Below are 27,313 nucleotides of genomic sequence, written 5' to 3' on the forward strand. Positions count from 1 at the left end.
GTGCTCGGGACACAGGTAAATCAAACAGACAAGGCCCATTGCTCCTGTTCGCTGCGGGTGAGATAAACAATAAGTCAACATTTAAAGGGCTTCCCTGTAGCCACTTTCCCACAGGAACTCCCCACCCCCGTGCAGTGCCACCCAGAAGACCCTTGGCCTCATGGGAAGTCAGGGCTGGGTGGCCCTGGGCTGGGGGCGGATCTGTAATGTCCACCCCCTGTGCTCTATCCCTGCAGGGGACAAGGACCACGTGGGCAAAGTCAAAGGTCGCCTGTGGAAGCTGTTGTCCCCAGTCAGGCTGGCCACCCGGGCCCAGCGGAGCACCTGGCTGGAGAGTTACCTGCTGCACCTGCAGGAGATGGGTGTGTCGGAGGAGATGCAGGCGCGGGCTCTGGTGCTGCAGCTCTGGGCCACACAGGTGGGCGTGGCGTGTGAGCGGGGGCACGCAGGTGTGCGTGTGTGGTTGTGTATCTATGAGTTTGTGCCGGCTTATAGGTATGCCTTAGTGAGTGTGCACCAGCTCCCTGACTCTATAACTGTGAAACAGTATCATGAACATGATCATTCATGAAGCAGAGTGAGGAGGGGGAGTGGACTGAGGGACAAGATCACAAAGGTCCCGTGGATCCTGGTAGGTAAAGAATTGGGTTTTCCTCTGGGTGAGCTGGGAGCCCTGGGAGGTTCTGAGCAAAGGAGGACAGGACCTGAGGAGCGAGGACCTGCAGGGAGACCATGGTGGCAGGACCAGGTGGGGGCCATGGGAGTGATGAGGATGTGGAAAGATTCTGGAAACCAAAGGAACATAGCACCAGTGTGTTTAGTAATGGAACAGGTATTGGGGTGAGAGAGAGCCTGGCTCCTGCCCTCCCCCAACCCCAGAGCCCCCCCTCCTTCTCTTGGCCCCACCTCAGCGATGACAGTTGCACAGGCTGACATTTCTGGGTAATTCCTATCCCATCGACTCGCAAGTTATTTTTAGTTTTGTCTCAGAGCCATTAACGGTCCTTGGAGGCAGAGGCTGGCAAGAGGTGGGGGCCCCATTAGTGCCTAATAACATATTTATGGGCAGAGATTGGAGCTACAAACTATTCCCAGAATCCCTTGTGGAAATGACCTCTGTCAGCAGAACTGGACACTGGCCTTGAGTGACAGGCGGTCCGGGGAACAGCTTCCGTCAGGGCCGGGAAAACTGGGCAGGAGTTGGGGACAGGACATCCTCTGAGGTTGAGTTATGGCAGCATCCAAAATTCAGGCACGGGGAAGACCCTTCGAGAACACAGGTCTGGAGAGCAGGGGCGAGGCACTGTGTAGCCCCGTGGTTTCAGGCGCAGGCTCTGTCACTGACCTGCCACTTCCTGGCAGGTGAGCTGCTTAACCCTTGGTGCCTGGGTTTACTCCTCCTTAAGAGGGAGATGACAGTACCTTCCTCAAGATCATGATGAGGGAGTGATACATGTGAGACCTGTAACTGTGCTTGGCTGGTAACTAGAGCTCAATAAACGTATTCCACAAATACTCAGTGAGGTCCCGCTGTGTGCCAGGCACCCTTCTAGAAGCTGGGGGTAGAGCAGTGAGCAGAACCAAGATTCCTGCCATTATAGAGCTGACATTCTGGTGGGAGAAGACAGACTGTTAATAAAAAGTAGGTAAAATGTACTAGAGGGAATGAATTCTGTGGAGAACCAATAAAACTGGGGAAGGGATTAGCAGAGGAGAGTGAGGAGGGCCTACTCTATATAAGATGGTCAAGAAAGGCCTCACCAAGAAGGTAACACCTGAGCGGAAACTTGAAGGAAGTGGGGAAGCGAGTCATCTACACTAATAAAAGAGAAAAATGGTAATTGGCGTACGACGCTACCCTTTTCATTGGCTAATCAGGGCTATATGCAAATTAACTGCCAACTAAGATTGGCAGTTAACTGCCAACAAGATGGCGGTTAATTTGCATATGTAGGCACAATGCAGGGAGGCGAAAGGGAAAGCAGGAAGAAGCCCCCTGCCACTGACAGTGATCGGAAACCCAAGGGGGAGCTAAGAGCTGGGGGGCCGCCTTTGCCCTGCCCCCCAGCCATGATCGGAGAATCAGGCGCCTTTGCCGCCCTCGCCAGTGATAGCAGGAAGTAGGGGTGGAGCCAGCGATGGGAGCTGGGCACGGTCGAAGCTGGCAGTCCCAGGAGCTAGGGGTCCCTTGCCTGGGCCCAAAGCGGAGCCCACGATCACGGGGCCGCTGCAGCTGCGGGCCCCCGCTGCCCGGGCCGGACGCCTAGGCCAGAGGCGTTAGGCCTGGGCAGGGGTGGAGCCTGCAACCGCGGGGAGCTGGGGGTCCCCTGCCCAGGCCTGACGCCTCTGCTGGAGGCCTCAGGGCCTGGTCAAGGGGCCGATCCGGTGATTGGTGATCGGAGGGTGATGAGGGTCAACTCCTCTGGCCGAGGCATCAGGCCTGGGTGGGGGGCGGAGCCGGGGATTGGGGGGATATGATGGTCCCCTTGCCCAGGCCTAAAGCCTGGGTCAGAGGCGTCAGGCTTGGGCGGGGGGTGGAGCAAGCGATCAGAGGGAGATGGGGGTCCCCTGCCCAGGCATGATTCCTGGGCCAGAGGCCTCAGGCCTAGGCAGGGGCCAGAGCCAGTGATCGGGGGGAGATGGGGGTCCCCTGTCCAAGCCTGACACCTCTGGCGGAGGCATCAGGCCTGGGCAAGGGGCTGATCAGGCGATTGGAGGGTGATGGGGGTCTACGCCTCTGGCCGAGGCATCAGGCCTGGGCAAGGGGCCGATCCTGCGATTGGAGGGTGATGGGGGTCAATGCCTGAGGGCTCCCAGTATGTGAGAGGGGGCAGGCTGGGCTGAGGGACACTCCCCCCCCCCCCACACACACACCCAGTGCACGAATTTCATGCACCAGGCCCCTAGTGTAGCTATAATAGAATGAGGGCATCCAGGCAGGGGGGGCTGCACATGCAAAGGCCCTGAGGTGGGGATGAAGGTGACAGACCACTCAGGGCCCTGTAGGCCATGGGGAGGACTTTGGCTTTTACTCTGAGATGGGAACACCTTGCAGGCTCTGAGCTGAGGAGCAACATGGTCTGTCTTCTGCTTTCAGGGAGTCATTCTGGTTGCATTGCTGAGAAAACTGTAGTTGGAGGAAGTGGAGGCAAGGAGACCAGAGAGGAGGCCACTGCAATATCCAGGCAGGAGAGGATGATGTTAGACCAGAGTGCAGGGAGAGAGTGATTGGATTCTGGATGTATTTCAAGGTAGAGCCAATGGGATTTGCTGTTGGCTGGGACATTGGGCGTGGGTCTAATCAAGGATGGCTCCAGGTTTGGGCCTGAGTGGTGGGAAGAATGAAGTTGCCATTAACGGGTGAGGTAGGTGGTAGAAAGAACAAGTTTTGGGGGAGAAAATCAGGAAGTAGGTCTTGAGTGTGCTGAGTTTGAGATGGAGAGTGGTGGGGGGTGGGGTGACACCTAAATTAAAGAGTCTGGGGTTCAGGGTTAAGGTCTGGGCTGAGACATTCATTTGGGAGTTGTCAGCGTAGGCCTGTTATTGAAACCACTGGCCTGGGGATCACTGAGGGTGACGTTGGATGGGGAGGGGGACCAGGCTCTGGGCCTCTCCAGTTTGAAATGGAGAAGATGAGGGGGAGCCAGCAAAGGAGACTGAGGAGGAGTGGCCGGGGGGGGGGGGGGGGGGGGTACCGGGAGGGAGCGCCACCCAGAGGCCAGGATGGAAAGTATTCCAAGGGGTTGAGAAATGGTAGCTGCGATTGCTATTGTCAGGTCAGAATGGAGGCACAAATGATCATTGCAGAAGCTCTCAAACACTTTACCACATGCCATGTGCCAACCCGCCTGTTGAGTGCTTTACAGACATCATCTCGCAAAAGCTCCCCGAGTCCAGAACCCCAAAGCCTGGAATCAGGCTGATGGAGGGGTCAGTGGGAAATGCCTGCACCCGGGACCTATAGGAGAAGCCGGTGGCCTGAGACCCAAGTCCAGGCAGGGGAAGAGGCCCGATCTAAAGGGGTGTGCGTTGGGGTGGGCCGAGGAGGAGAACCCCAGCAGGGCCCAGGCTCCCCTCAGCTCTGGGCCTTGGACTTTGTCTTCAGTGGGAGGGAATGATGCTAGACTACAAGTGACCTCCTGGGTGAATGGGCAGCGAGTTCAGAGTCTCTGATGGTTGTGTGAGCACACAGACGCGTGTGCGCCCACACTCGCGCACTCACACGCGTCTGTGCAGGTGGGTGGAGGGTGGTCTTTGTCACCTCCCCAACTTGCCACAGCTTCTACCTGAAAGCAGAGGTGACTGAGCAGCCTGGTGTTCCACTCCTGCTTTGTAACAATGAGCCGTGGCCCCCATCTGACCATCCTGGCAAACGGAAGTGGCCTCGGCGCTGAGTTAACCCGAAGCTGAATTATTTATTGCCTGCATTCCCCTGGCTATTTGAGTGATGGACAGCAACTGACCTTGCTTGTCTCCGCTGGACCTGAGGTGCGGGAGGAAACCTCAGAGAGAGTCCCAGGTCCCCACTTGTTCTCCAGCCTGGAGGAGGGGCCCGCGGGAGGGAGGAGCCTCTCTGAGCACCTGTTCTGTGGCCGCTGGCATCCAGGCTCAGTGGGCCCTTGTGGCTGCCCCAGGAGTGGGCCTCATGTTATTGGAGCAGAAGGGAAGTCCTGAGGCCCAGAGGAGAGAGTGACTTGTCTGGCGTGACAGGGAGTGGGGAGCTGGGATTGGAACCAAACTCTGTCTGGTCCTAGTCAGGGCTCTGCCAGCCCACCTTCCTTCCACGCTGACTTGCAGGCCCCAGCCCAAAGGAACACAGATGTTCAGTCGACAAATACCATGGAGCCTCTCCTACATGCTGGGCAGTGGGCAGGGACTAGGCCAGTGATGGCGAACCTTTAGAGCTCGGCGTGTCAGCACTTTGAAAAGCCCTAACTGAACTCTGGTGCCGTGTCACATATAGAAATTTTTTGATATTTGCAACCATCGTAAAACAAAGACTTATATTTTTGATATTTATGTTATATATTTAAATGCCATTTAACAAAGAAAAAATCAACCAAACAAGTGAGTTCGCGTGTCACCTCTGACACGCGTGTCATAGGTTCGCCATCACTACTAGGGAGTGCTTAGTTTTCCTGTTCAGCGAAAGGTGTGATAATGGTGTGTACTTAGTGGGGGAATTGAATAAGGGAACAGGGTACCTCCTTGGCACTGAAATCATCACGGCAGCTAAAGAAAAGGACAGAAAATCCGTTTCACTGTCACTGATGCTTTGGTGCCTTTGTTTACTGCCTTTTTTGTGTGTCTTTTTTCTGTGGTTAAGATCATGTAGTTTTTTAGTCCCGCTTTTAATTTGACCTAACATTGTGTCGTGGACATTTCTCCGCGTCCTTGCAGATCCCTGTAAAAATCATACACAGTGAAAAGCCAGTTTCCCCCCTCCCTCCCCTCCCATCCTCCCAGCTGCTGTCCCAGAGGCAACCTCGGTTGCCAGTTATCTGAGTCTCCTTCCCGAGCCGGTCTGTGCTTCTTCACATATGTCCCCTTTAAACACGCACACCGTGGTGGCACGCTGAGCCTGCTCTGCATCTCGCTGTTTGCTTGCTTCCGGGTGCCTTGCCTATAGTCCTATTGGTACCCACAGAGCTGGCTTCTTTGCAATGACTTCCTGTTGGGATGATCACCATTGATCTCATTGATCTCCTATTGATAGACATTGAGGTTGCTTCCAATCTTGCTGTTACATCAGCACCATGGTAAATATCCCTGTGCAAATAGCTTTTTGTCCACATGCAACTATGTCTGTAATAGAATTACTGGGCAAACATGACATTTAGTGACTGTTTAATATTCCATTGTTACTAAAGATTGGATAGGACAGTCACTTATGGTACACAAAGACCTTCCCCCCAGGTGAGGTTAGTTGGTATTCACCCATGCCTCATTTAAGGGTACCCCATGCACATTGTAGCCACATGCTGCACACCTGAGCATTAAAATGTTCAGCCAAAGCTAACGTCTTAGAGCAAGAAATTCCATCCATTTTCCTAATTATTTAGCTATTGAGAAGTTTTAAATATTTTTTCAATCCATTAATAGACCTCATAATCATCCTTGATCATTGCTACTTCGCTGTATATGTACACAGTCCCCACATATTTGAAAGCAGATATTCAGATATTGTATCAATTTGCTGCACCCTTACTTAACTCACATGTCCTTGGGCCTGCTGGGCATCAGCTGGTCTTGACTGGGCTCAGCTCTATTCCATGTGTCTCCCATCTCCTCTTGGGACCAGTGGGCGAGGCAGGCAAGTGGAAACACAAAAGGTCTCTAAAGGCCTAGACCTACAGCTGCTGTTCTGTTGATTCTGCCTCATTCTATTGGCCAGAGCAAGTCACATGACTGAGCCCCAAATTCAAGGAGTGGGGAAATGCACTCTGCCTCTTTAATGAAACGAAGTGCAGTCACAGGGATGCCACCAGCCTCAGATGTTAACAGTAATCTTAATTGACACACTCTGTTACTACTATTGATGCTTCTTTTTTTATTTTGCTGATTAGCTATGAAAATTACCTATGTGACCTCTTATCAGTGATCTTGCTCAAGGTCAGGGATGCCAGAAATAGCCTGGAAGTAGCCATGGGGCTATGCCAAACCACACTCCAGTTCTTGGCCCTGTCCTGAGGCTGAAGATAGACAAAGGTCATGCCTAGATGTTTGGCAGGGGTGGGAACACAGGCCTCCTGACCCCTGCCCCTTGACCAGGGCTGTGTCCATGGCATAGACCATTCAGCTTACACCCCAGGTTTGCTGTCTCGATGGTACAACAGGGGCTCTTCTCATTGCAGGGGAACATGGGTCCAGCTGCCTTCTGGCTTCTGCTCTTCCTCCTCAAGAATCCCGAGGCCCTGGCTGCCGTCCGTGAAGAACTCGAGCATGTCCTCTCTCGAGCAGAGCAGCCTGTCTCACAGATGACCACCCTCCCACAGAAGGTTTTAGACAACATGCCTGTGCTCGGTGAGGTGGCCAGACCCTTCAGACAGCCCCAGGCTGGGTCTCCCCGACATGAGCTCCCGTCGTCCAGGGTCCATCAGTGTCCTCTGTCCTAAGGTCCCCTGAGCCTCCTGTCTTCTTAGACTTGGCGTCTCCCTGCCTCAGTCTCAGCTGTGCACAAGCTCAGTGGGAGGTTTTAGGTTGCAAATGGCAGGAAACCTAACTTAAACTGGCTGGGGCACAAAGAGGACTTTATTTGGGGCAAGAAACTAAAAAGTCCAGAAGTATTTAGCTTCAGGTACAGGTGGATCCAGGTGCTCCAACAATGCCGCCAGGATTCAATCTTTCTTCATCTCTCAGCCTTGTTTTCTGCTGGGTTGGCTCCAGTCTCAGGCTGGCAAGAGGGCCACCAGAAGCTCCAAGCTGACGTGTTCTTGCCCTGTGAGCATGTGCCTCTCTGCAGCATTCCTACCCAAAGTCCCAGGAATGTGTCTCATTGGCTCTCTTTGGGTCATATGCCCATCTTGAACCAATCATAGGGTTCAGAGGGTTGGAAATATGCTCTGATTGGCCACACATAGCCCAATCCCAGCAGTTGGGAGTGGAATCAACAGTCCAACCCCTGAGAGTGGGAGAGGGGTGGTCCCCAGAGGAAAACCAGGGTACTGTTTCCAGAAAGGGACTGACTGTATGCTGGGCAGGCAGAAACAACCAATACTGATGGTCCTGCTCTCTCCCTAGTCTTCTCTGATATCTCTCTGGTCCCCACCTTCCCTCATTGCCTCTCTTGGGATTAGACCCAAATCCTCAAGTCTAAGATCTCTGAGGGACCATAGCAATAACATCTCATGAACTTGCCTTTTCGGCCTCACTGTGGGCAAGTCATGCTCCCTTTCTGAACCTCCTCACCTTCCTCTATAAATGTCTTGATGGTACAACATGTCCTAGGGGGTGGCATTTAAATGGGTAGAGGACGGCTGCTGACTCTTCCTTGTACCTGCCCCGTGCAGAGAGTGTGCTGAGTGAGACCCTCAGACTCACGGCCGCGCCCTTCATCACCCGAGAGGTTGTGGCGGACATGGCCATCCCCATGGCAGATGGGCGGGAATTCTCCCTGCGACGCGGCGACCGCCTCCTCCTCTTTCCATTCCTGAGTCCCCAGAAGGACCCAGAGATCTACACAGACCCAGAGGTAAATGCCATGTTATAGAGACCGTGGGGAGAAAGTGGCTTCGGGACCAGCCAGATCTGAGCAGCATCCTCGCTCTGCTTTTTGCTGTGTGACCTTGTCACCGTTCGATTCCTGGTCAAGGCACATGCCTGGGTTGCGGGTTAGATCCCAGTGTGGGGCGTGCAGGAGGCAGCCAATCAATGATTCTCTCTCATCATTAATGTTTCTCTCTCTCTCTCTCTCTCTCTCTCTCTCTCTCTCTCTCTCTCTCCCTTTCTCTCTGAAATCAATAAAAATATATAAATAAATAAATCAATAAATAGCTGCCATAATTTTTTAACCAATCTTCCATTAATTGCCCCTTATGTTGTTTCCAGTTATTTCCTCTTATAAACAAGCCTGCGGTGAACATGCTCGCAGCTTGTTTTCATGCATGCATGTATGGGGGTGGAGTCAGAAATGGACCTTCTTCCTGTCGCAGGTTTTCAAGTACAACCGATTCCTGAACGCTGATGGATCAGAGAAGAAGGACTTTTACAAGGATGGGAAGCGACTGAAGAACTACAGCATGCCCTGGGGTGCCGGGCACAATCAGTGCCTGGGGAGGGGTTACGCCATCAGCAGCATGAAACAGTGAGTTTGGGGACGGGGGGGTTGTGGGGGGGGGCTAGGCAAGGGGAGGCTCCTGCTCTATCTGGTTGGCACACACCCTCCTCTCCGGAGACCGAGAAGCTGAGCCAGGAGAAGGGTTTAAGGAAGAGGCTTCAAACGACATCCACGAGCCATGTCTTGCCCACAAATCTTATTTGTGTTTTCAGAATATGTGCTAACTTTTAAGAATCAGAAGAGCTCACGTAAAAAGCCAGCTTTCTGATTCCTTTTGAAATAATCAGATCTGGCTACAGGTCCTTCCCCCTGAGCCTAGTGCCCAGATACCAAACACCCAGAATACCAGACACTGGACATCTTGTGACCGTGGCCGTCTGTCTGCAGCTGCTGTGCTGCTCAGAACCTCGGCGCAACTGGCCAAGGGTCACCGTGCCCTTTGGTTACTTTAATGCCTCTTCATTCTCTTCCCTTGACCCCAAAAGCCTTGGCCCCCAGGTCACAAACAGATTGGGCCAGGGGTTAGGATATCCACCCAGTCCTTCTGTCCAGCCCCGTTGTCAGTGTAAGCTGGGTGACCTTCTGTGCTCCTATTTTTCTCAACTATAAAATTGGGATACTGGTGTGAGAAATGGCTCACCTGGCCGAATTTCAATGACGGACTGGGAAACAGAAGCATGGCAAAAGTGAGACTTTAAAATAACACTCTCCAGAGCGGGCGCTCATTTTACAGGATCACACGTGGGGCAGAGGACATAGCCTATTTACTTAGGCCCTCCTCCGGTTCCTCATTGGCTGAGTACTGTTTCATCACCTCTTTCCTAATAGGTCACCTAGGTCTTGCTGTCTCCCACTGGGTTATTTTAAAAAGTGGCTGGGGCCTTCTCTAGTCACCTCCACCTCCCTTTGTCTAGGGCAGTGGTTGGCAAACTGCGGCCCCTTGAGTGTGGCTCTTCCACAAAATACCATGTGTGGGCGCACATGTACAGTGCAATTGAAACTTTGTGGCCACACTCGCGAGCCACATTCGGCTCTTTGGCCCCTTGAGTGTGGCTCTTCCTAAGCCTTAGGAGTACCCTAATTAAGTTAATAACAATGTACCTACCTATATAGTTTAAGTTTAAAAAATTTGGCTCTCAAAAGAAATTTCAGTCGTCGTACTGTTGCTATTTGGCTCTGTTGACTAATGAGTTTGCCGACCACTGACCTAGGGGAATCTTCCTAGGGCATGTGTATCAGCCACGTGTACAGCTCTCATCCTCTCTCCCCACCCCCACATCCTGTTTGCTCTCGGGAAATTCAGCAGCTGCCTGGCCACATGCTGTTTCTTTTCTGTGAAGATAAATCAGAGGCATATTTCTTACACTGGTCATACTGCATCCCAGAGGTGTCAGGACAGAGGAATGAGATCTTTCTAAACACTTAACCCACTGCCTGGCTCATTGTGAGCACCTAATAAATGTTAGTTACTATCGTAATTACTAATCGCACTATTGTTACCGGGTCGGTATTATGCTAAGTGAAAGGGCATTTAACATTAACCTCTCTGCCACAGTTTTATCTAGCAGTAAAATGGAGATCATAAAACAGCTGGTTCTGTTCATGAGTGTTCCCAAAAATCACTGCGCCGTGAGAAATCATGAACTAAAAACCACAGGGATTGTGGGAACAGTGGGGCCAAAAACCTCACCCGTGACACAATGAGAAAAAGATAAGAACCTAGGGAAAATGGCGGCAGAGGTTTACACATGTTAAATGGCTAAGAAATACCCAAGTGCTACAGAAAATACGGCACTTCACTCTTAAAACGACCTGAAGTTCACTGTGGAAGTGGACCATGGGTGGGATGGCAGCTGTGAGCTACTGTGAAGCGTGGAAGGAGGGGTATCTGAAATTGGACATTTGATATGAATGGTGGGGCACATAACACACACACATATGCACGTACGCACATGCACGCACCGTGAGCTGGGGTCAAGGGAGGATAGAGTTTAGGTATGTGTGTGTGTGTGTGTGTGTGTGTGTGTGTGTGTGTGTGTGTGTTTTGTGAATTCCTGCTCAGCTCAGCTCAGCTCAGCTGGGTGCAGGTTTTGCATTCTTCTTGTGTTTCTCACAGATAAAATTGCACATAAGCTAATGTGAAATTTGCATTAAGCTTCACTCGTGCCCTAATATGTCAATCACATCGGAACAAAGTCAGGTGTTCAAAACAAGTGTTATAGCAGGACCTGCTGTAGCTCCTACCTCCTAAAGCTTTTGGACAGATAGAGATCATATTAGGACACTACATGTTTAGCACAGTGTCTGGCATGTAGTGCTTCAATAAATTAGCTAAGTGGTTGTTATTTTTATCTCACTTAATCATCATGACAGCCTGCTAGGTAGGTGTCAGTCTAACACTGAGGTCAAATCATTTGCCAGGTCACACACCTGGTGAGTGGAGGTACCAGGATCCAACTCCAGGTGTGGATACGGGACCCCCACCCGATATAAACTCACCCTCCAGCATCCTACAGCTTCAGAGCTGTAAGGGATACATCCCACTTTAAAAATATGTATCTTTTTATTATTTCAGAGAGGAAGGGAGAGGGAGAGAGAGCTAGAAACATCAATGATGAGAGAGAATCATTGATCGGCTGCCTCCTGCACAGAGGGATTGAGCCCACAACCCGGGCATGTGCCCTGGTTGGGAATCAAACTGTGACTTCCTGGTTCATAGGTTGACGCTCAACCACTGAGCCACACCAACCAGACTTCATACATCCCACTTTTTTGACCTTCTTTGACCAGATGGGGAAACCAAGAAACTTGACGAGGGCCCCACACCCTTAAGAGGAGAGACAAGTTCTGTATCCAGCTCTTCCATGCAGAGCTTGACTTTGCTCTGTCCTTGTCTTCCCTCTTATCGTTCATTCAGCAAGATTAGAGAATCCTTGCTGTGTGCTCAGTCCACCTTGGGCACCTGGGTCTCAGTGGGGGGATGGTGGGGGCAGAGGAGCTGAAGACCCAGTGCTGACCCTCACTGACACGGGTGGTGCTGAGTAAGATAAGGCAGGTGGGCAGGAAGCAGTTGACATAGGCAGGGCTGCCACCACATTTATGGGCACACTGATGACATCATAAACATGGTTTGTATACTTACTAGGACAGTTTTCCAGAAGATGGCAGTAAAGAGTACTTGGTCTTGCAAAGTTGGTTCCTTTTTTTTTTTTTTTTTTAATATATTTTATTGATTTTTTACAGAGAGGAAGGGAGAGGAATAGAGAGTTAGAAACATCGATGAGAGAGAAACATCGATCAGCTGCCTCCTGCACACTCCCTACTGGGGATGTGCCCGCAACCAAGGTACATGCCCTTGCCCGGAATCGAACCCCGGACCCTTGAGTCCGCAGGCCGACGCTCTATCCACTGAGCCAAACCAGTCAGGGCAAGTTTGTTCCTTTTGACAGTTTCCCCACAGACACAGTTAAGTGTCTCGAGGGAGGGGTGCCTGTGTGCGATCTCACAGAGGCAGCCTGTGGTTTAGCAGCAGCCTTGACCAGAGCAGAAGGTGAGGACTTCCAGGTGTTTGGGAGGGAGGGTGAGCGTGCTGAACCAAACGATCCCCCCAGCCCCCCAATCTCAGCGGCTGTGACAACAAAGCTTAGTTCCCACTCACACAAAGTCGGCCGTGGGTTTGGGGGTCTCCTCCCCTCCATGCAGAGACTCAGCTCTTTCCATCTCAACGCGAGGCCCACACACCTCCAGACCCAAGGGAAGCTGGCGTGCAGCACCTGCTCTGAAATGCTTTGGTGTGAAGCTGACACCCAGGTCACTTCTGCTCACGCCTGTCAGCCATGCTAGTGCAGGGGCCCGCCTGGTGTATGCCCACAGGGTGGCACACATGTAGGAGCTCCTGCTCTCTCACTCTCCTTTTCTCACTTTTCCCAAAGTCAGAGTTGGGGGCAGACTCCGGAGGAGGCCGTTGCCCTCCTCCCTTATTCCTTTTCTGTTTGTTATTTTTAATTTTATTGAATTTATTGGGGTGGCATTGGTTAATAGAATGATATAGGTTCCAGGGGTACAGTTCTATGATACATCATCTGAATACTGCATTGTGTGTTCTCTCCAAGCCAGGTCGTCTTCTCTCACCATGTACTTGGCCCCCTTTACCCTTTCCTACCTCCCGCCAAACTCCTTCCCTCTGGCAACCGCCCTACTGTTGTCTGTGTCTGTGAGTTTTTGTTTGTCATGTTTGTTCATTCGTTGCTTTCAGTTTTATAGCTCACATAGAGGTGACATCATATGGTTCTTGGCTTTCTGTGTGACTTATTTCACTTAACATAATATTTTAAAGATCCATCCATGTTGTTGCAAATAGCAGTATTTTATCTTTTCTGATGGCTGAGTAGTATTCCATTGTATATACCTATGTACCACATCTTCTTTATCCAATTATCTATTGAAAGACACTTCAGTTGTTGGTTGTTTCCACGTCTTGGTCACCGTGAATAATGCTGCAATGAACATAGGGGCAGATATATCTTTTTTTATTTTTTAAATCTTTATTGTTGAGAGTATTACAGATGTCTCCTTCCCCTCACCCCCCATTTCCCTCCTCCACCTGGTTCCCACCCCACCCCAGGCCTTCACCACCCTATTGTCTGTGTCCATAGGTAATGCCTATCCTATATAATAAAGAGCTTATATGCTAATTAGGCTGAATAGCCAAATGACCTCCTGGACGTCCTTCCGGATGACCTTCCGGACAAAGCCAGGGGCTGAGCCAGCCAAGGCTACGAGGGCCAAGCCCCTTGCACGAATTTTGTGCATGGGGCCTCTGGTATACATATAAGATCTTTGGTTAATCTCTTCCCATCCCTTCATCCCCCCTTCCCTCTGAGATTCATCATTTTGTTCCATGTTTCCCTGCCTCTGATTCTATTTTATTCATCAGTTTATTTTGTTCATTATATTTCTTGTTCGTTTATTTTGATTTTTAGATTCAATTGTTGATAGATATGTATTTATTGCCATTTTATTGTTCATATTTTTTATCTTTTTTTCTTCTTCTTCTACTTAAAGAATACCCTTCAACATTTCATGTAATATTGGTTTGGTGGTGATGGACTCCTTTAGCTTTTTCTTGTCTGTGAAGCTCTTTATCTGACCTTCAATTCTAAATGATAGCTTTGCTGGGTAGAGAAATCTTGGTTGTAGGTCCTTGCTATTCATCACTTTGAGTATTTCTTGCCACTCCTTTCTGGCCTGCAAAGTTTCTGTTGAGAAATCAGCTGACAGTCATATGGATGCTCCCTTGTAGGTAACTAACTGCTTTTCTCTTGCTGCTTTTAAGATTCTCTCTTATCTTTAAACCTTGGCATTTTAATTATAATGTGTCTTGGTGTGGGCCTCTTGGGTTCCTCTTTTTTGTGATTCTCTGCACTTCCTGGACTTGTAGTCTATTTCTTTCACCAGGTAGGGGAAGTTTTTTGTCATTGTTTCTTCAAATAAGTTTTCAATATCTTGCTTTCTCTCATCTCCTTCTGATACCCCCATAATGCAAATGTTGGTACGTTTGAAATTGTCCCAGAGGTTCCTTACACTATATTCATATTTTTGGATTCTTTTTTCCCTCTCTCTTCTGATTGGGTGTTTTTTGCTTCCTCATATTCCAAATCATTGATTTGATTCTTGGAATCCTCTGCTCTACTGTTGGATCCCTGTAAATTATTCTTTACTTCAGTTAGTGTATGCTTAATTTCTGACTGGTCCTTTTTCATGTCTTTGACATTCTTGCTAAGATCCTTGAAAGTCTCACTAAGTCCCTTTGCGCTCTCATTTATTTTCTTGAAGCTCTCATTAAGTCCCTTGAAGTTCTCATTAAGACCCTTGTGTAACTTTATAACCATTGTTTTGAACGCTGTATCTAGTAGTTTGCTTGCTTCCATTTTTTTCATTTGTAACATATTTCTTCATCTCTGCATTTTGGCTGCTTCCCTGGGTTTGCTTCTGTGTATTAGGTAGAGCTGTTATGTCTCCTGGAATTGGTCGAGTGTCCTGAAAGCCCAGTGGCTCAGTCTCCTCAGTCACCTGAGCTGGGCACTGTAAGTGTGCCTCTGTGTGGGCTGTATGCACAGTCTTGTAGTTGAGCCTTGGTTGCTGTTGGCGTCACTGGGAAGAATTGACCTCCAGGCCAGTTGGCTGTGAGGACCAGCTGTGTCTACAGTGGAAGAGCTGCTTTGCAGGAGACATCCCTATGGAGCAGGACTTGCTTCAGTGGGGCTTTGGTGCTCACTGAGTCTTTCCCTTGAGTGTGTCACGTGTGAAATGGTAGCGTTGTAATCTTGTATGCTCTGAAGCTATCACCAGGTGCACTGGCTCTGGGCCCTTCCAGCAGGAGCAAAGTCAGCCACTGCTTGTGGCCATCTGGTAGGAGCTACAGAGAGATCTGCAGATGGCTGCTACTTGTATTGGGCTAGGAAGTGCCAGATGAGGCCCAGCTGTGAAGGAAGGCAGGCTGGTGCTAGTGCCAGGTCTTGGGCCTTTTATTGGTAGGTTTGGGGCACACTGATGCCAGCTGCTACTTTTTTGAGAGATTTTAGCAAAGTCTGAAGCCTGAACCAGGACAGGCCATGGAAAAGCTGCTACAAACAGCTTGGTGGGGGTGAAAATTGGATGGGGTCTCAGGGAATCACCAGGGCAGAGAAAACTGTAGGCCATGCTGATAGAAACTCAGATATGGCTGCCAGTCAGCTCTGCATTGGGGGAGGTTCCAGCACAGGAACAGTGACCCTTGTGAGCACCCCTGTCTGGGAGAAAGCTGCCCCTGAGTTTCTACCCCAATGCCACAGATTCCCCCAAAGCCACCACCTAAGGCTCAGAGGAAGCGAAATCCTTGTAAGTTCATGGGCAGGCCCTTTAAGAGGAACACCTGGGACTCCAACAGCCTCTGTGTCACTCAGCCACAATCCCTGCTGGTTTTACAGCCTGAAGTTATGGGGACTTCTCTTCCTAGCTCCGGAACCCTGGGCTGAGAGTCTGATGTGGGGCTGGGACCCCTTGCTTCTTAGGGGAGGCCTTAGAGCAGTGTTTCTCAACCTTGGCTGCACATTAGAATCACCTGGGAATCTTTTTAAAATCCTGATTTCTGGGCCCCATCCTCCGGAAATTCTGTTTCTTTGTTATGGGGTGGGGCCACAACCTTAGTAACAAAGAAACAGAATTTCTGGAGGATGAGGCCCAGAAATCAGGATTTTAAAAAGATTCCCAGGTGATTCTAATGTGCAGCCAAGGTTGAGAACCACTGCCTTAGAGATATCCCTCCTGATTAAAAAATCACCACACGTGGGTGTTGGACCAGCCTGTTCTGAGCCTCCATCCCTCCTACCAGTCTCAATGTGTTTTCTTCTTTACTTCTCTAGTTGCAGGACTTCCATTCAGCCAGATTTCAGGTGGTTCTGAATGATGGTCGTTCCGGATTTTAGTTGTAATTTTGATGTGGTTGTGGGAGGTGGCAAGTACATTTGTTTACATACACCGTCCATATATCTTTATGAATCTCTCCTCCTTATTTTGAACAAGCCCTCCATGTTCCCTCTTCTTCACATCTTCCACGCCATCTCTCTGCAGATTCGTGTTTCTTGTGCTGGCGCACTTTGACCTGGAGCTGGTCAACCCCAACGTGGAGATCCCTGAGTTTGACCTCAGCAGGTACGGCTTCGGGCTGATGCAGCCAGAACACGATGTGCCCATCCGTTACCGCATCCGGCCGTGAACAGACCCGTCTCCACACGCTTGCCCCCACCCAGCCTACACCTGGATCACCCAACTTTCTGTGTCCACATCTGGCCTGGGTGCACAGCTTCGAACACCCAACAGTATCAGCTTCAGCATTTTACTGCTTTTTACCTGGAAGGCTGGTTGGGGGAAGAGGGAAGAAAGGAAGCTGAGAGAGGAAGGTTTATTAAACCAAAATGAGACTCTTTCTGCTGCCTGGCTCACCTTGCTCCTCTCACCTTATGACACCCACAAAAGTTAGGGCAAACAGGGCAGAATAGGAGTCCCGACTGCTGTGCCCCAACTCCCAGAGGGGCCATTGTCCAAGCCCTTGACAATGGTGTGGTTGAGGCCTTAACCACTCAAAGCAGTTGCTGGCCTTAAAAAGGCCATTTGAGACCTAGCAGTGTGTCCCTTGAAATGAGCTGGTCCCCAAATTATTCTTCTTTTTTTTTTAATCTGCTAAATCTTTTTTAAAAATATATTTTATTGATTTTTTTTAGAGAGGAAGGGAGAGGGACAGAGAGTTAGAAACATCGATGAGAGAGAAACATCAATCAGCTGCCTCCTACACACCTCCTACTGGGTATGTGCCCGCAACCAAGGTACATGCCCTTGACCGGAATCGAACCTGGGACCTTTCAGTCCGCAGGCCAATGCTCTATCCATTGAGGATATCCAATGCTCTATCCATATCTATCCCGGTTAGGGCCCCAAATTATTCTTAAACTAGCTGAAGCCAAAGGAGTCCTTAGACCTGTTTCTGGTTCCCTCATCTCTCCATTCACAAGATTCTTGAGAAAGTGCAGGAGGGTTTCCGCAGCTGATGCATCCACGATTCAGATCGTGAGCACCCTCTAGACCAGCGGTTCTCAACCTGTGGGTCGCGACCCCTTTGGCGGTCAAATGACCCTTTCACAGGGGTCACCTAAGACCATCCTGCCTATCAGATATTTACATGACGATTCATAACAGTAGCAACATGACAGTTATGAAGTAGCAACAAAAATAATTTTATGGTTGGGTCACAACATGAGGAGCTGTATTTAAAGGGCCAGAAGGTTGAGAACCACTGCTCTAGACACTGGGCTTGGAGCAGTGGAGCTCGCTGTTCTAGAGTTATGGGCTCCAGATGGGACAAGCCTTGTTAATGCTGAGACTGAAGTTGGGAATAAGAAAGTCACAGGCCCCACAGGACGTCCTGATGGAAGGAAGCAGCCGGGCTCCTTGGACCGGGCAAGGCAAAAACAGAGGGGGCTTTGGTTTCCTTCAGTCTAGCTCAGAAACTCCAGCTGTGGGCATGATGCAGTCTGCAGACCTGTTTTATAGATATAAATTGTTTCCATATCATCTGTGGGAGAGTTGATTCAAAATGTCCAGCTTCTCTTGAAAACTTGGAAAAACTGGGCACACTGGGTCCTTATTCCCAAGGGCAGCCACTGGCCAGGGTTGAGAAGCAGCCACCTCCCTTTTCCAGGACGTGTGCTCTGGGTCACCAGGGTTTCTCCTTGGTGGAATTTTTTCTTTCTGCTTCTCCATTCCTAGTACCTCCTGGCCCATGAAGGCATTGGAGCTTGAGAACCCTGTTCTAACTCTTAGAAGTGATCTTTTAGGAGGTGGTAGGAACCTGCTGACTGGTTCTTAGGCCAATGGTCCATCTTCCTGTGTTCACCACCCTTCCAACAAACAGATCAATGATGAAAACTTGCCTTTGCATCAATTTGGGGATGTGGGGAAGAGGAGCTCAAAGAGAAAAAATTGCCTAGAAACCTTTAATATGATGGTGAGCATTGTTAATATTAGATTCTGTTTATTGAGAACTCTCTAAATGTCTGTGACAGGCACAATGGACATCGCATTTCTATTTCTCACATCATCTCTGCAAAGAGGGAATGGTTACACCTTTTTATAGATGAGGAAACAGGTTCAGGGAGGTGAGGTGACTGCCAGGGTCACACAGCTCATAAGCTAGTAGAATTCAGCAAACAGACTTATTGTCCCAATGGCAAATGCATTCCTTGGGCTTAAGGGGATGATGGAGGTACAGTTCTGTTTGGCATCAGAGCCAGAGGCATGCATGGCCGGATGCATCTCATGAGATGCGCGCGTGCGCGCACACACACACACACACACACACACAGAGCTAAGTTACTTTAGCTTTAGCTGAAAGAGAAGAGAGGGCCTGAGATTTCCGAATGTGTCGGGAGCTAGTCTCTTAGAGCAGCACTGGGGGCCTTGGGGCTTCCCTGGCCCTCAGCCTCCAGGCGCCCCCAGGATTCCCAGACAGATACTGTGATTGGCAAGAGCCAGGATATCCCCAGGGAAACCCATCTTCATGCCTGGGTGACCCCTGCTGCCGCCTGCTTCTTAACTCTGCAGGAAATCAGGCCTGGCAGCCTCCTGTGGGAGGATGGAGCCGGTTTCCACGGCAACCCTCAGCTGCCTCATCCTAGTTTGGAAGGGAAGGAGGAAGGCCAGCAGAAATAGCAGGAAGACCTCTCTGTGAGGCTGCTCCCCTGGTGGGGGAAAGCCCTGTGACTCCCCTCTTCCAGATCAGGGACGCTTTGTCACTGAGACTAGATTCTCACCTATGTTTTGTTTTTGTTTTTTAAAAAAGGCCAATTTTCTTTAAAGGTGGTGCACCTCCTTGAAGCCACAATCATTAGGAAGAGACCAATCTCCCACCAGGCAGCTCCAGCTGGTACCAGAGATACTGAAGTACAGCTTAGGAGACAATGATTTAAGCCTTCCCTTGTTTTAATCTTTATTTTTTTTTTCTTTTAAAAAATATAAAGAAGAGCGAGAGATGAGTGGGTTAGCTCCTGGCTACAGTTTATCTAGGAAGGTACCCAGTTGTCATTGTATTTCTTCGTTCCTTGCTTTAGAATCACAAAATTGCAGGACATATGTTAGAAACAGTCTTAGGTTGACCTACTGAAGTGTTTCTTAACATCATTATCATTATTTTTTGGCTATATTTTATATTGTTGTTTACCAGATATTTTCCTTGAAACAGATTCATTTTTTAAAAAACTTACAGTTGTTTGAAAAGGTAACTTTTTTTTTATTGCTGCCGGTAATGGACAACATATCACTCGTTGTCAAGAATAGAAAGTGACTGTGAAAAATAAATTCAATGGAAGGGGGTCTCCATGCTGGTGTCGCTGAGGCTCAGGGCTTGAGATCTGTCCCTTCTCTGTTGCAAAGTGAGACAAGCAAGTATTTGAGTGGCATTAAAGTCAAGTCAGCACCACCCCGAGACTTTCTCCCTGACCATCACTGGGAGAAAAGGACAGAGAAGGGAGAAAGCGTCTCACCACGAGAGTCACCTGTGCAGTACACCTGGCCCAAGTGCCTCCCAGGGTCTCCTACCATCAGTGGCCGAGCACACTGAGCTGGTGACACCCACCTGCCCATTCTTCGGTTGAGAGCTGAAGTGTCTTGCCAGATTCATTGATGATGTGTATTTTTAAATAAACAGTGTTTCGTGCCTTGCTGTTTAAGTAAAGATTTCTATTTTCATATAATACTGTTGAATGGAAACATGCTGAAATATATTAAACCATCCTTGTTTGTGAAACTGCCTCTGAGTGTGATTCAGAATGAGGGGCGGCTGTGTCCGGAATGGCAGAGTTATTTAGCTTCTAGGAAGGGAGCACAGAGCACCTAGAATCAAGTCATACCTCCAGGCGTGTGTTATTATCTCCATTTGTCCAGGGGAAGAAGTCGAGGGTCAGAGAGGGGAAGTGGCTTGCCTTAGTCACATGACTAATAAATAGCAGATGTGGGATTCACGTGCGGGCCTCTCTGCCTCCTGAGACCGAGCTCAGGATCTTCCCATCACTGATCCTCCTGGTGGCACAGGACAGAGTAGCCACAGAGGACTTGGGGTGGAGGCTCACAACCCCAAAGCAAAAAAATATCTCAAATATTCACTGGATGTTCTTTACCCGTCAGTGTATGTAGGCATTTATTTATTTTATTTTATTTTTTAAAGAAGGGCCCTAGCCGGTTTGGCTCAATGGATAGAGTGTTGGCCTGCCAATTGAAGGGTCCTGGGTTGGATTCCGGTCAAGAGCACATGCTGGGTTTGTGGGCTCAATCCCCAGTAGGGAGCATGCAGGAAGCAGCAGATCAATGACTCATTGATGTTTCCCCCTCTCCCTTCCTCTCTGAAATAAATAAAAAATATATATATATAAATCCTAGCATTTTAAAAAAAAAAGTGAAATGAATTAGATTTGAGAAAAATAAAAAAGAGAACATTGTTTTTCTTCCAAATGTTTGGGTAAAAAATAATGTCCCGAGGTTAATGTCCCTCACATCAGTTTCCTCATCGTGAGGGGGGCCATGGAGACACATTGAGATTGGATTTGGCTGTGAGTGACAGACATGTCAAGTAACAGCAACATTTTCACATTAAAACATTACCTTCAATACAGCAGACATTTCTCTGTCATGCAGACACAGGAGACCAGAGGTGGTGTGGCACCTCCACATTCACCAGACCCCTTCCTTCTGGTCCCTCCAGTATCTGTTAACCAGTGGTTTCCACCTTAGGTCCACTATTGCTGCTTGAGCTTTGGCCCTTCTGTTCACATTCCAGACAGCATGAATGAGCAAGGAACAAAGAAGAGAAAATCTGCTTGCTTCCCATTGGCCAGAACTTAGTCACATGACACTTCTTGCTACACAGGAGACTGGGAAATGTAGTTTTTCCAGAGGGGCACTGTACCAGGCACTGGGAGATGAGCAGACTACTAATGGGTATGGGATTTCTTTTGGGGGATGATGAAGTGTTCTAAGACTGTGGTGAGGGTTCCACAATTCGGTGAATTTATTAAAAACCATTAACTTGTACACTTTGAATGGGTGAATTTTATAAAATTGTTATATATTTTTTTTAAAGTCAATATTTAAGCACCTCACATGTGCTAGGAATTGCTCTAGGCAATGGGTACCCAGCAGTGACTAAAACAGCCCCCCAAAATTCATCCTCATGGAGTGATATTCTCCCGGGGGAGACAACAATAGTCTAGGTAATAAGTATAAGTATGCCATGATGATAAGTACCATAGGGAAGAATAAAGAGGGAAATGGGGTGGTGAATTACAACTCTAAGTAGGGTGAGCAGGGCAGGCCTCTCTAAGGTGATCTTTGAACAGAGACTAGAAGGAAGTGAGCGGAGCAAACCATATGGGCATGTGAGGGAAGAATATTCCAGAAAGATGGAACAACAAATGCAAAGGTCCTGAGCTAGGAAGAGCTCAGGCAGTTAGAAGGAGGCTAGTGTGGCTAGGAGCCGTGGAGGGTTCTGGGTAGAGGAGAGACATGATCTGACTTGAATCCAGCAGGATCCCTCTCACTGTGTAGCTGAGAATAATGGGCTGTAGGGGGACAGGCAGGAGGTAGGGAGACAGGCAAAAAGGAGACTGCGACAGTCCAGGGAGGCCTCTGCCCTTGTAGATTTTACTTTCAGGCAGAAGAGACAACTTATCTCAGAAGCAAGTCAACAAAAACACAATGTCAGGTGCCGAGAGGGCTCTGAAGGCAAGCAAACAGCACAGTGGAATGTGGTGGTGACACGGAGATGGAGATGGTCATGGCTTTGGAGATGGTCAGGGCAGATCTCTCTCCAAGGAGGTGGCAGATGAGCTGAGGTTTGAATGAAAAGTAGCCAACCTTGTAAATAAACAGGACAAGAACTTTCCAGGGAAAACAAATAGCAAATGCAGAGGCCCTGAAGAGGCAAAGTGCTTGGTGTATTTGAGAAACAATGAGGCTGCCAGGGAGGCCCGGCCGAGTGAGATATGACAAGAGCTGTGCCTGGAGCACGCTCCGCAGCCATGGCAGCAGCCTGGTCTTTAAGTGCCTCCGGAAGCCATCAGAGAGTTTAAGTAGGAAAGTCAACAACAGCTTTCCTTTAAATGGAATCAATTTAGCTTTAAAAGAATCTCATTCCAGCATCCTTATTTTTCTCATTCCATGGTGGACCAGTGAACAAACACCTTTAATGCACTGGTGTTTGGGAATCATGGCCACTTGATACATGATCCAGAGGGGTGTGTCTGCTGGGAAGGAGGGTGATGACCAAGGTAGGAGAGAGATTGGTCCCCAAAGACAGTGTGCTATCCTCTCACCCTGGGAACCTCCCCTAGGACTTCCGTGTAGCCTGGGAGAGACAAGGCCAATGTACCCATGTTGCAAACCTGGGAAAGTAGATTCTTGCAATAAACAGAATCTCCGTGTGCTTTTATTTCAGGTGTTCTTAATGCTGACCGCTGTGGGGAAAATGCTGATTTCCTGGCCAAGAGCCAAACTCCCAACCTCCTTGCTAAAATAACTCTTCAGATATAGGCAGCCATGAGCTCAGCGGAAATAGGGCCAACCTTCAAATCAAAACCTGAGGCCGATCCAATTTTAGGTGCCAGGCACCTTTTGCCAGTGATTGGGCTAATGGTGGTCATGTAACTCAGTACCAATGAGATGGTCCAGGAAGTCTGTGGGGAGCTTCAGAAATGTGGGAGAAGTTCATCCTTCCTCCCTATGTTGGAGTTATCATGTGAGAGGGAGGCCATGGCAACTATCTTGTGATCATGAGGATAAGAAAATCTCAGAGAAATAACCAAGAATCCCGAGATCGCTGAGCTGCTCCTGTGACAGATCTGGAATCACTTGTGTCTGGATTCTGTGTTAAATGGGGTAATAAGTGCCATTACTGTTTAGACTCTAATTAGAGGCCATATACCATGGTGGTTTGCCTGGGCTCTGCCTGGTTTGAATCGCTGCTGAGTCACTTAGTACCAAGGTGATTTGGAGCATCTCTTTGTGCCCCAGCCTTTCCACCTGTAAGATAGGGATAATGGATAATAATAACATCTCTCTCATAAGATTCTGTGAGCTTTAAATGATTTATATTGCCATTCACAACCAATGGATGAGATGGAAAATGAATATCCTAAGTTAGGCTCATAATAGAGTTTCCCAGAGGAAAGAGAATCTGAATCAGACCATGGAGAGGCAGAAAAAGTGACACAGGATTTGGGTTTTGAAAGGTGAGTAGAAATTCCCTGCATGGGAAAAATTATGGTTGGGTCAGAGAAGGATTCTAAGCAATGGAAATAGCATGAGCAAAGAAGCTGTATCAGTTATCTATAGCTGTGTAACAAACAACCCCAAAATGTAGGGGCTTAAAATGAAATTACTTTATAATTTCTCATGGTTTTGTGGGTTAGCAGGGATTTAGCTGGATGGTTCTTCTGGTCTTACTTGGGGTGGCTCTCAGGTAGCTGCAGTCAGATGTCAGGGAGGCTGACCTCAAAGATGGTGCCTTGGTAGGGGTGACTAACAGGCTGTGCTCAGCTGGGACACTGAGATGGCTGAGTTGCTCTCTCTTTCTGTGTCATTTCAGGGCTTCTCACTCTCCATGTGGCTTCCCCACATGGTCTTTCTTGCAGTGTAGCAGGAGTCACACTTGTATCGTTAAAGGTTCATCCTGGTAGCCTGGGTGAGGTTGGATTAGAAGAAGGATAAAACTGGGGGAGGGAGGTCAGAGAGGAAACAGATGAGATCAGGAAGAGATGGACAAGGGCGATGGAGAGGAGGTAGGAGAGACATCAGTCCCCAAAGACTGAAGAGCTGGATTTTAATGAAATATCATCCTAGGAGAATCAGTTAATTAGCTCTTGATCTCTGTGGCTTTGATTTCCTTCTTTTGCTGACTCGCTCATTTTCCATCGCATCTTGGAGTTCCTAGGCTCCTCTGTGAGGAAGACATATTAGTTTACCTCTAATTGCTCTGCTGGAAGCCTGTGCCTCATTCCATCTTCACCTGCATTTCATCATTGTTTGGCCACTAACCCTGGAAGTTAATACATTTGGCAAAGTCCAGGCCACAAAAGGGCTCAACAAACTACATGCAGATTTATCTATTTCCCTCTGTGGGGACCCACTGTTGGCACCCCATTTCCTCCCGGGAAGAGAGCCCAAGAGACCATTTCAGGGCTTAGCACAGAATATTACATGTAGTAAAAATTCTAAAATGTTAGGTGATTGATGGGTGGAGATGGTCAAGTAAGTGGATAGATAAAAGGGTGGGTGGAAGAGTAGGTAGGTGGGTGCATAGGTGGGTAGGTGAGTGAGTGGTGGATATATGCATGAATATTTGAGATGAATGAATGATGGGTAGGTGGATGAATGAGTAGATAGATGCATTTGTGTGGGAGGATGGATGCGTCTGTAAGTGGGTAGGTGATTGGATATATAGGTGGGTGGGTGGGTGGATGGGGGATGAATGGGTAATGGGTGGGTGGAAAGACAAATGATGTATGGATGGGTAGATGGATGGAGAAATAGTAGGTGGGTGAATGAATGGGTAGAAAAATGGATAGTGGTTAGAATATGTTAATAAATAAAAAGAGAAGTGAGTGGGTGAGTACATGGATCAATGGATGAGTGGGTGGGTGTGTAGTTGGATAGTTTGGAGGCTGAGTATATGGATGGATGAATGGATGGTTGGATTTATAGGTAGGTGCTGAGCAAAAGATGGAAAGAATGGATAAATATTTAGGTTGGCCAGAAAACCAGGCTCGCCTATTTACCAAAAACCTGGGCCAGGAAACCAAGGGTTTGATAAAGACAATCAGGCTAGCATAGAACAGGCATTAAATCAGACATCTGACCACTCAAGTATCATCCAACAGTTAACAGGTTTTCCTTATATTAGAATATTCATCCCAAGGGTAAGAACACTAGAAAGAATTTTAAGTGACATCAGACACACGCAAAGCATTTAGTACAGTGCCTGATATATACTTACTGCTCAATCAATGTGAGCTGCAATTACTGTTTGTTAATATTGCTACTACTGTTATATTAATGTGTGCTTACTGATGTTAGGCATGGTGCTAAGCACGTCACATGCAATATCTCATTCATCCCTCCTGCAACCCTAGGAGGTAGATTCAATCATTAACACCATTTCCCCCACGATTATGATGATTATTATTGGGTGTGACAAAAGAGAGATGGGCAAAAGACTGGAGTCCAAACTGATGGAAAAACCCCTGGAGCTGCTGGGACTTTGGGCAAGGCCACAACGAAGAGCAGTCGTCCTGAATGACATCCACTCAGAGATGTCAATGATTCCCCTTGAGCCTTTGGGTACCCCCATAACCACCCTCATAAAGCAATTATTTCCCCCCAGGGGTTCATGGAGAAGGAAGTGGGGATTAATTAGTCTTGCTCAGTGCCAAGAAACCTGAGTAGGACACTCAGTGGGATTATAAATAAGTGATGGCTGGAGTTATGGAGTCCAAGAAAAAATCTGATTTCAAATGGACACATCCCTTGCCAGCACAAATTAGAGGGGGATTCACTTGTATTTACATGGATGAATGGTGCCAAGTTGACCTCTCTCAGCCTCAGAGAAAAGTCTCAACACTTCTCAGCGGGAAGTCCAAGGGGCCTGAGCAGAAGAAGGTTTGTGACCTGGTGCTGGTAGTTGGCTGCCCACTCCCTGGTAGACCACTGGGATGCTGTTCCCCTTGATGAGCTTTTTAGTTTTCTCATCTGTAAAATGAAATGGTTGTACTTGAACTCTTATTGCAGGACCCCTTCTCTATAGAACCTTCTGAGTTTTATTACTTTCTTTCCCCTGTTTCCTGTAAGTTGTTGTTGTTGTTGCTGCTGTGTGCTTGCCTTATTTCTTATAAGCACATTATAAGGAGATGGTATACTTCTGGTTAGTAGAGAGAGAATTATATCAGTTGTGCTCTTTGGGACATAAATGACAAAATTGTAGCCCAATATGGCTTAGGTAAAAGGGGTTTTTACTAGCTCACGTGCCTGGAAAATCCAGAGGGGATCGCCTTCAGGTATGTCTGGATCCAAAAGCTCTAGTGACATTGTTTCAATCTCTGGGCTTTGCTTTCCACCATATTGGCTGTATTCCTAGGTAGTCTCTCCAGTTATGATGACAGAAAATTTAAAAAAATGAATACTGGTTGCTATTAAATAACTTATAATCTTGTTGTTGTTAATCCAACCCAAGGATATTTTTCCAATGACTTTTAGAGAGAATGGAAGGCAGGGGGAGAGACACAAACATCAATGTGAGAGAGACACATTGATTGGTTGCCTCTCACACATACACCGTTGGGGCCGGGATCAAGTCTGCAACCGAGGTACATGCCCTTGACTGGAATCAAATCCAGGACCCTTCAGTCGGCAGGCCAACACTCAATCCACTGAGCCAAACTGGCTAGGGCTAACTTATAGTCTTCATTTAGAAAATAAAAACTCTAAATTAGACACTGTGCAGAGCTTGAGGAACCAGAGAGAGGAAAGAGACAATCTCTGGACTTCTTTGGTTTTTGTATGCAAGGAGCACAGACTTAAATGTATACCAAGACCAGCAAGTAACATGAATGAGAAAAGTGCCCTGAAGGAGAAACATTAGGAAGAGGTAGAGACTGCAGCAAACTGCAGTTCACATCCTGCCTATAGGGGGCAGCTGTGGCTCAAGGGCAGTCACCACTCGGTAGCAGTCAATTTCCATGTCACACAGGAATGCGGTCCCAGTGTTAATTAGTTCCTCCAATTTTTTAAGAGAAGCCAGAAATCCAGATTTTTATGTAAACTCCTCTGATAGTTAAATCTTGGCTCAAAATTAAAAATATATATATATCATGATGACCAAACAGAAGTCCGCAAATCTTCAGCTCATGACCTCTGCTATCTGGCATACAGGATTGCCCAGAGGACTGGAACACTGCTTAC

The 27,313-nt window shown here is 48.3% G+C and overlaps 1 protein-coding gene across 1 annotated transcript in view; it reads left to right on the plus strand.

The window, feature by feature from the left end:
• PTGIS (prostaglandin I2 synthase) overlaps window positions 1-19,141 on the plus strand; it is a 43,984-nt gene extending 24,843 nt beyond the window's left edge. Inside the window, exons 6-10 of the mRNA XM_059705338.1 lie at window positions 237-418; window positions 6,855-7,023; window positions 8,010-8,191; window positions 8,652-8,803; window positions 16,388-19,141. Of these exons, the coding sequence (XP_059561321.1) occupies window positions 237-418; window positions 6,855-7,023; window positions 8,010-8,191; window positions 8,652-8,803; window positions 16,388-16,532 (830 nt within the window). The 3' untranslated portion in view covers window positions 16,533-19,141. The remainder of the gene's footprint in view (window positions 1-236; window positions 419-6,854; window positions 7,024-8,009; window positions 8,192-8,651; window positions 8,804-16,387) is intronic.
• The last annotated feature ends 8,172 nt before the right edge of the window (window positions 19,142-27,313 follow it).

The sequence above is a fragment of the Myotis daubentonii genome, chromosome 8 (assembly GCF_963259705.1).
Source record: "Myotis daubentonii chromosome 8, mMyoDau2.1, whole genome shotgun sequence".
Classification (NCBI taxonomy): domain Eukaryota; kingdom Metazoa; phylum Chordata; class Mammalia; order Chiroptera; family Vespertilionidae; genus Myotis; species Myotis daubentonii.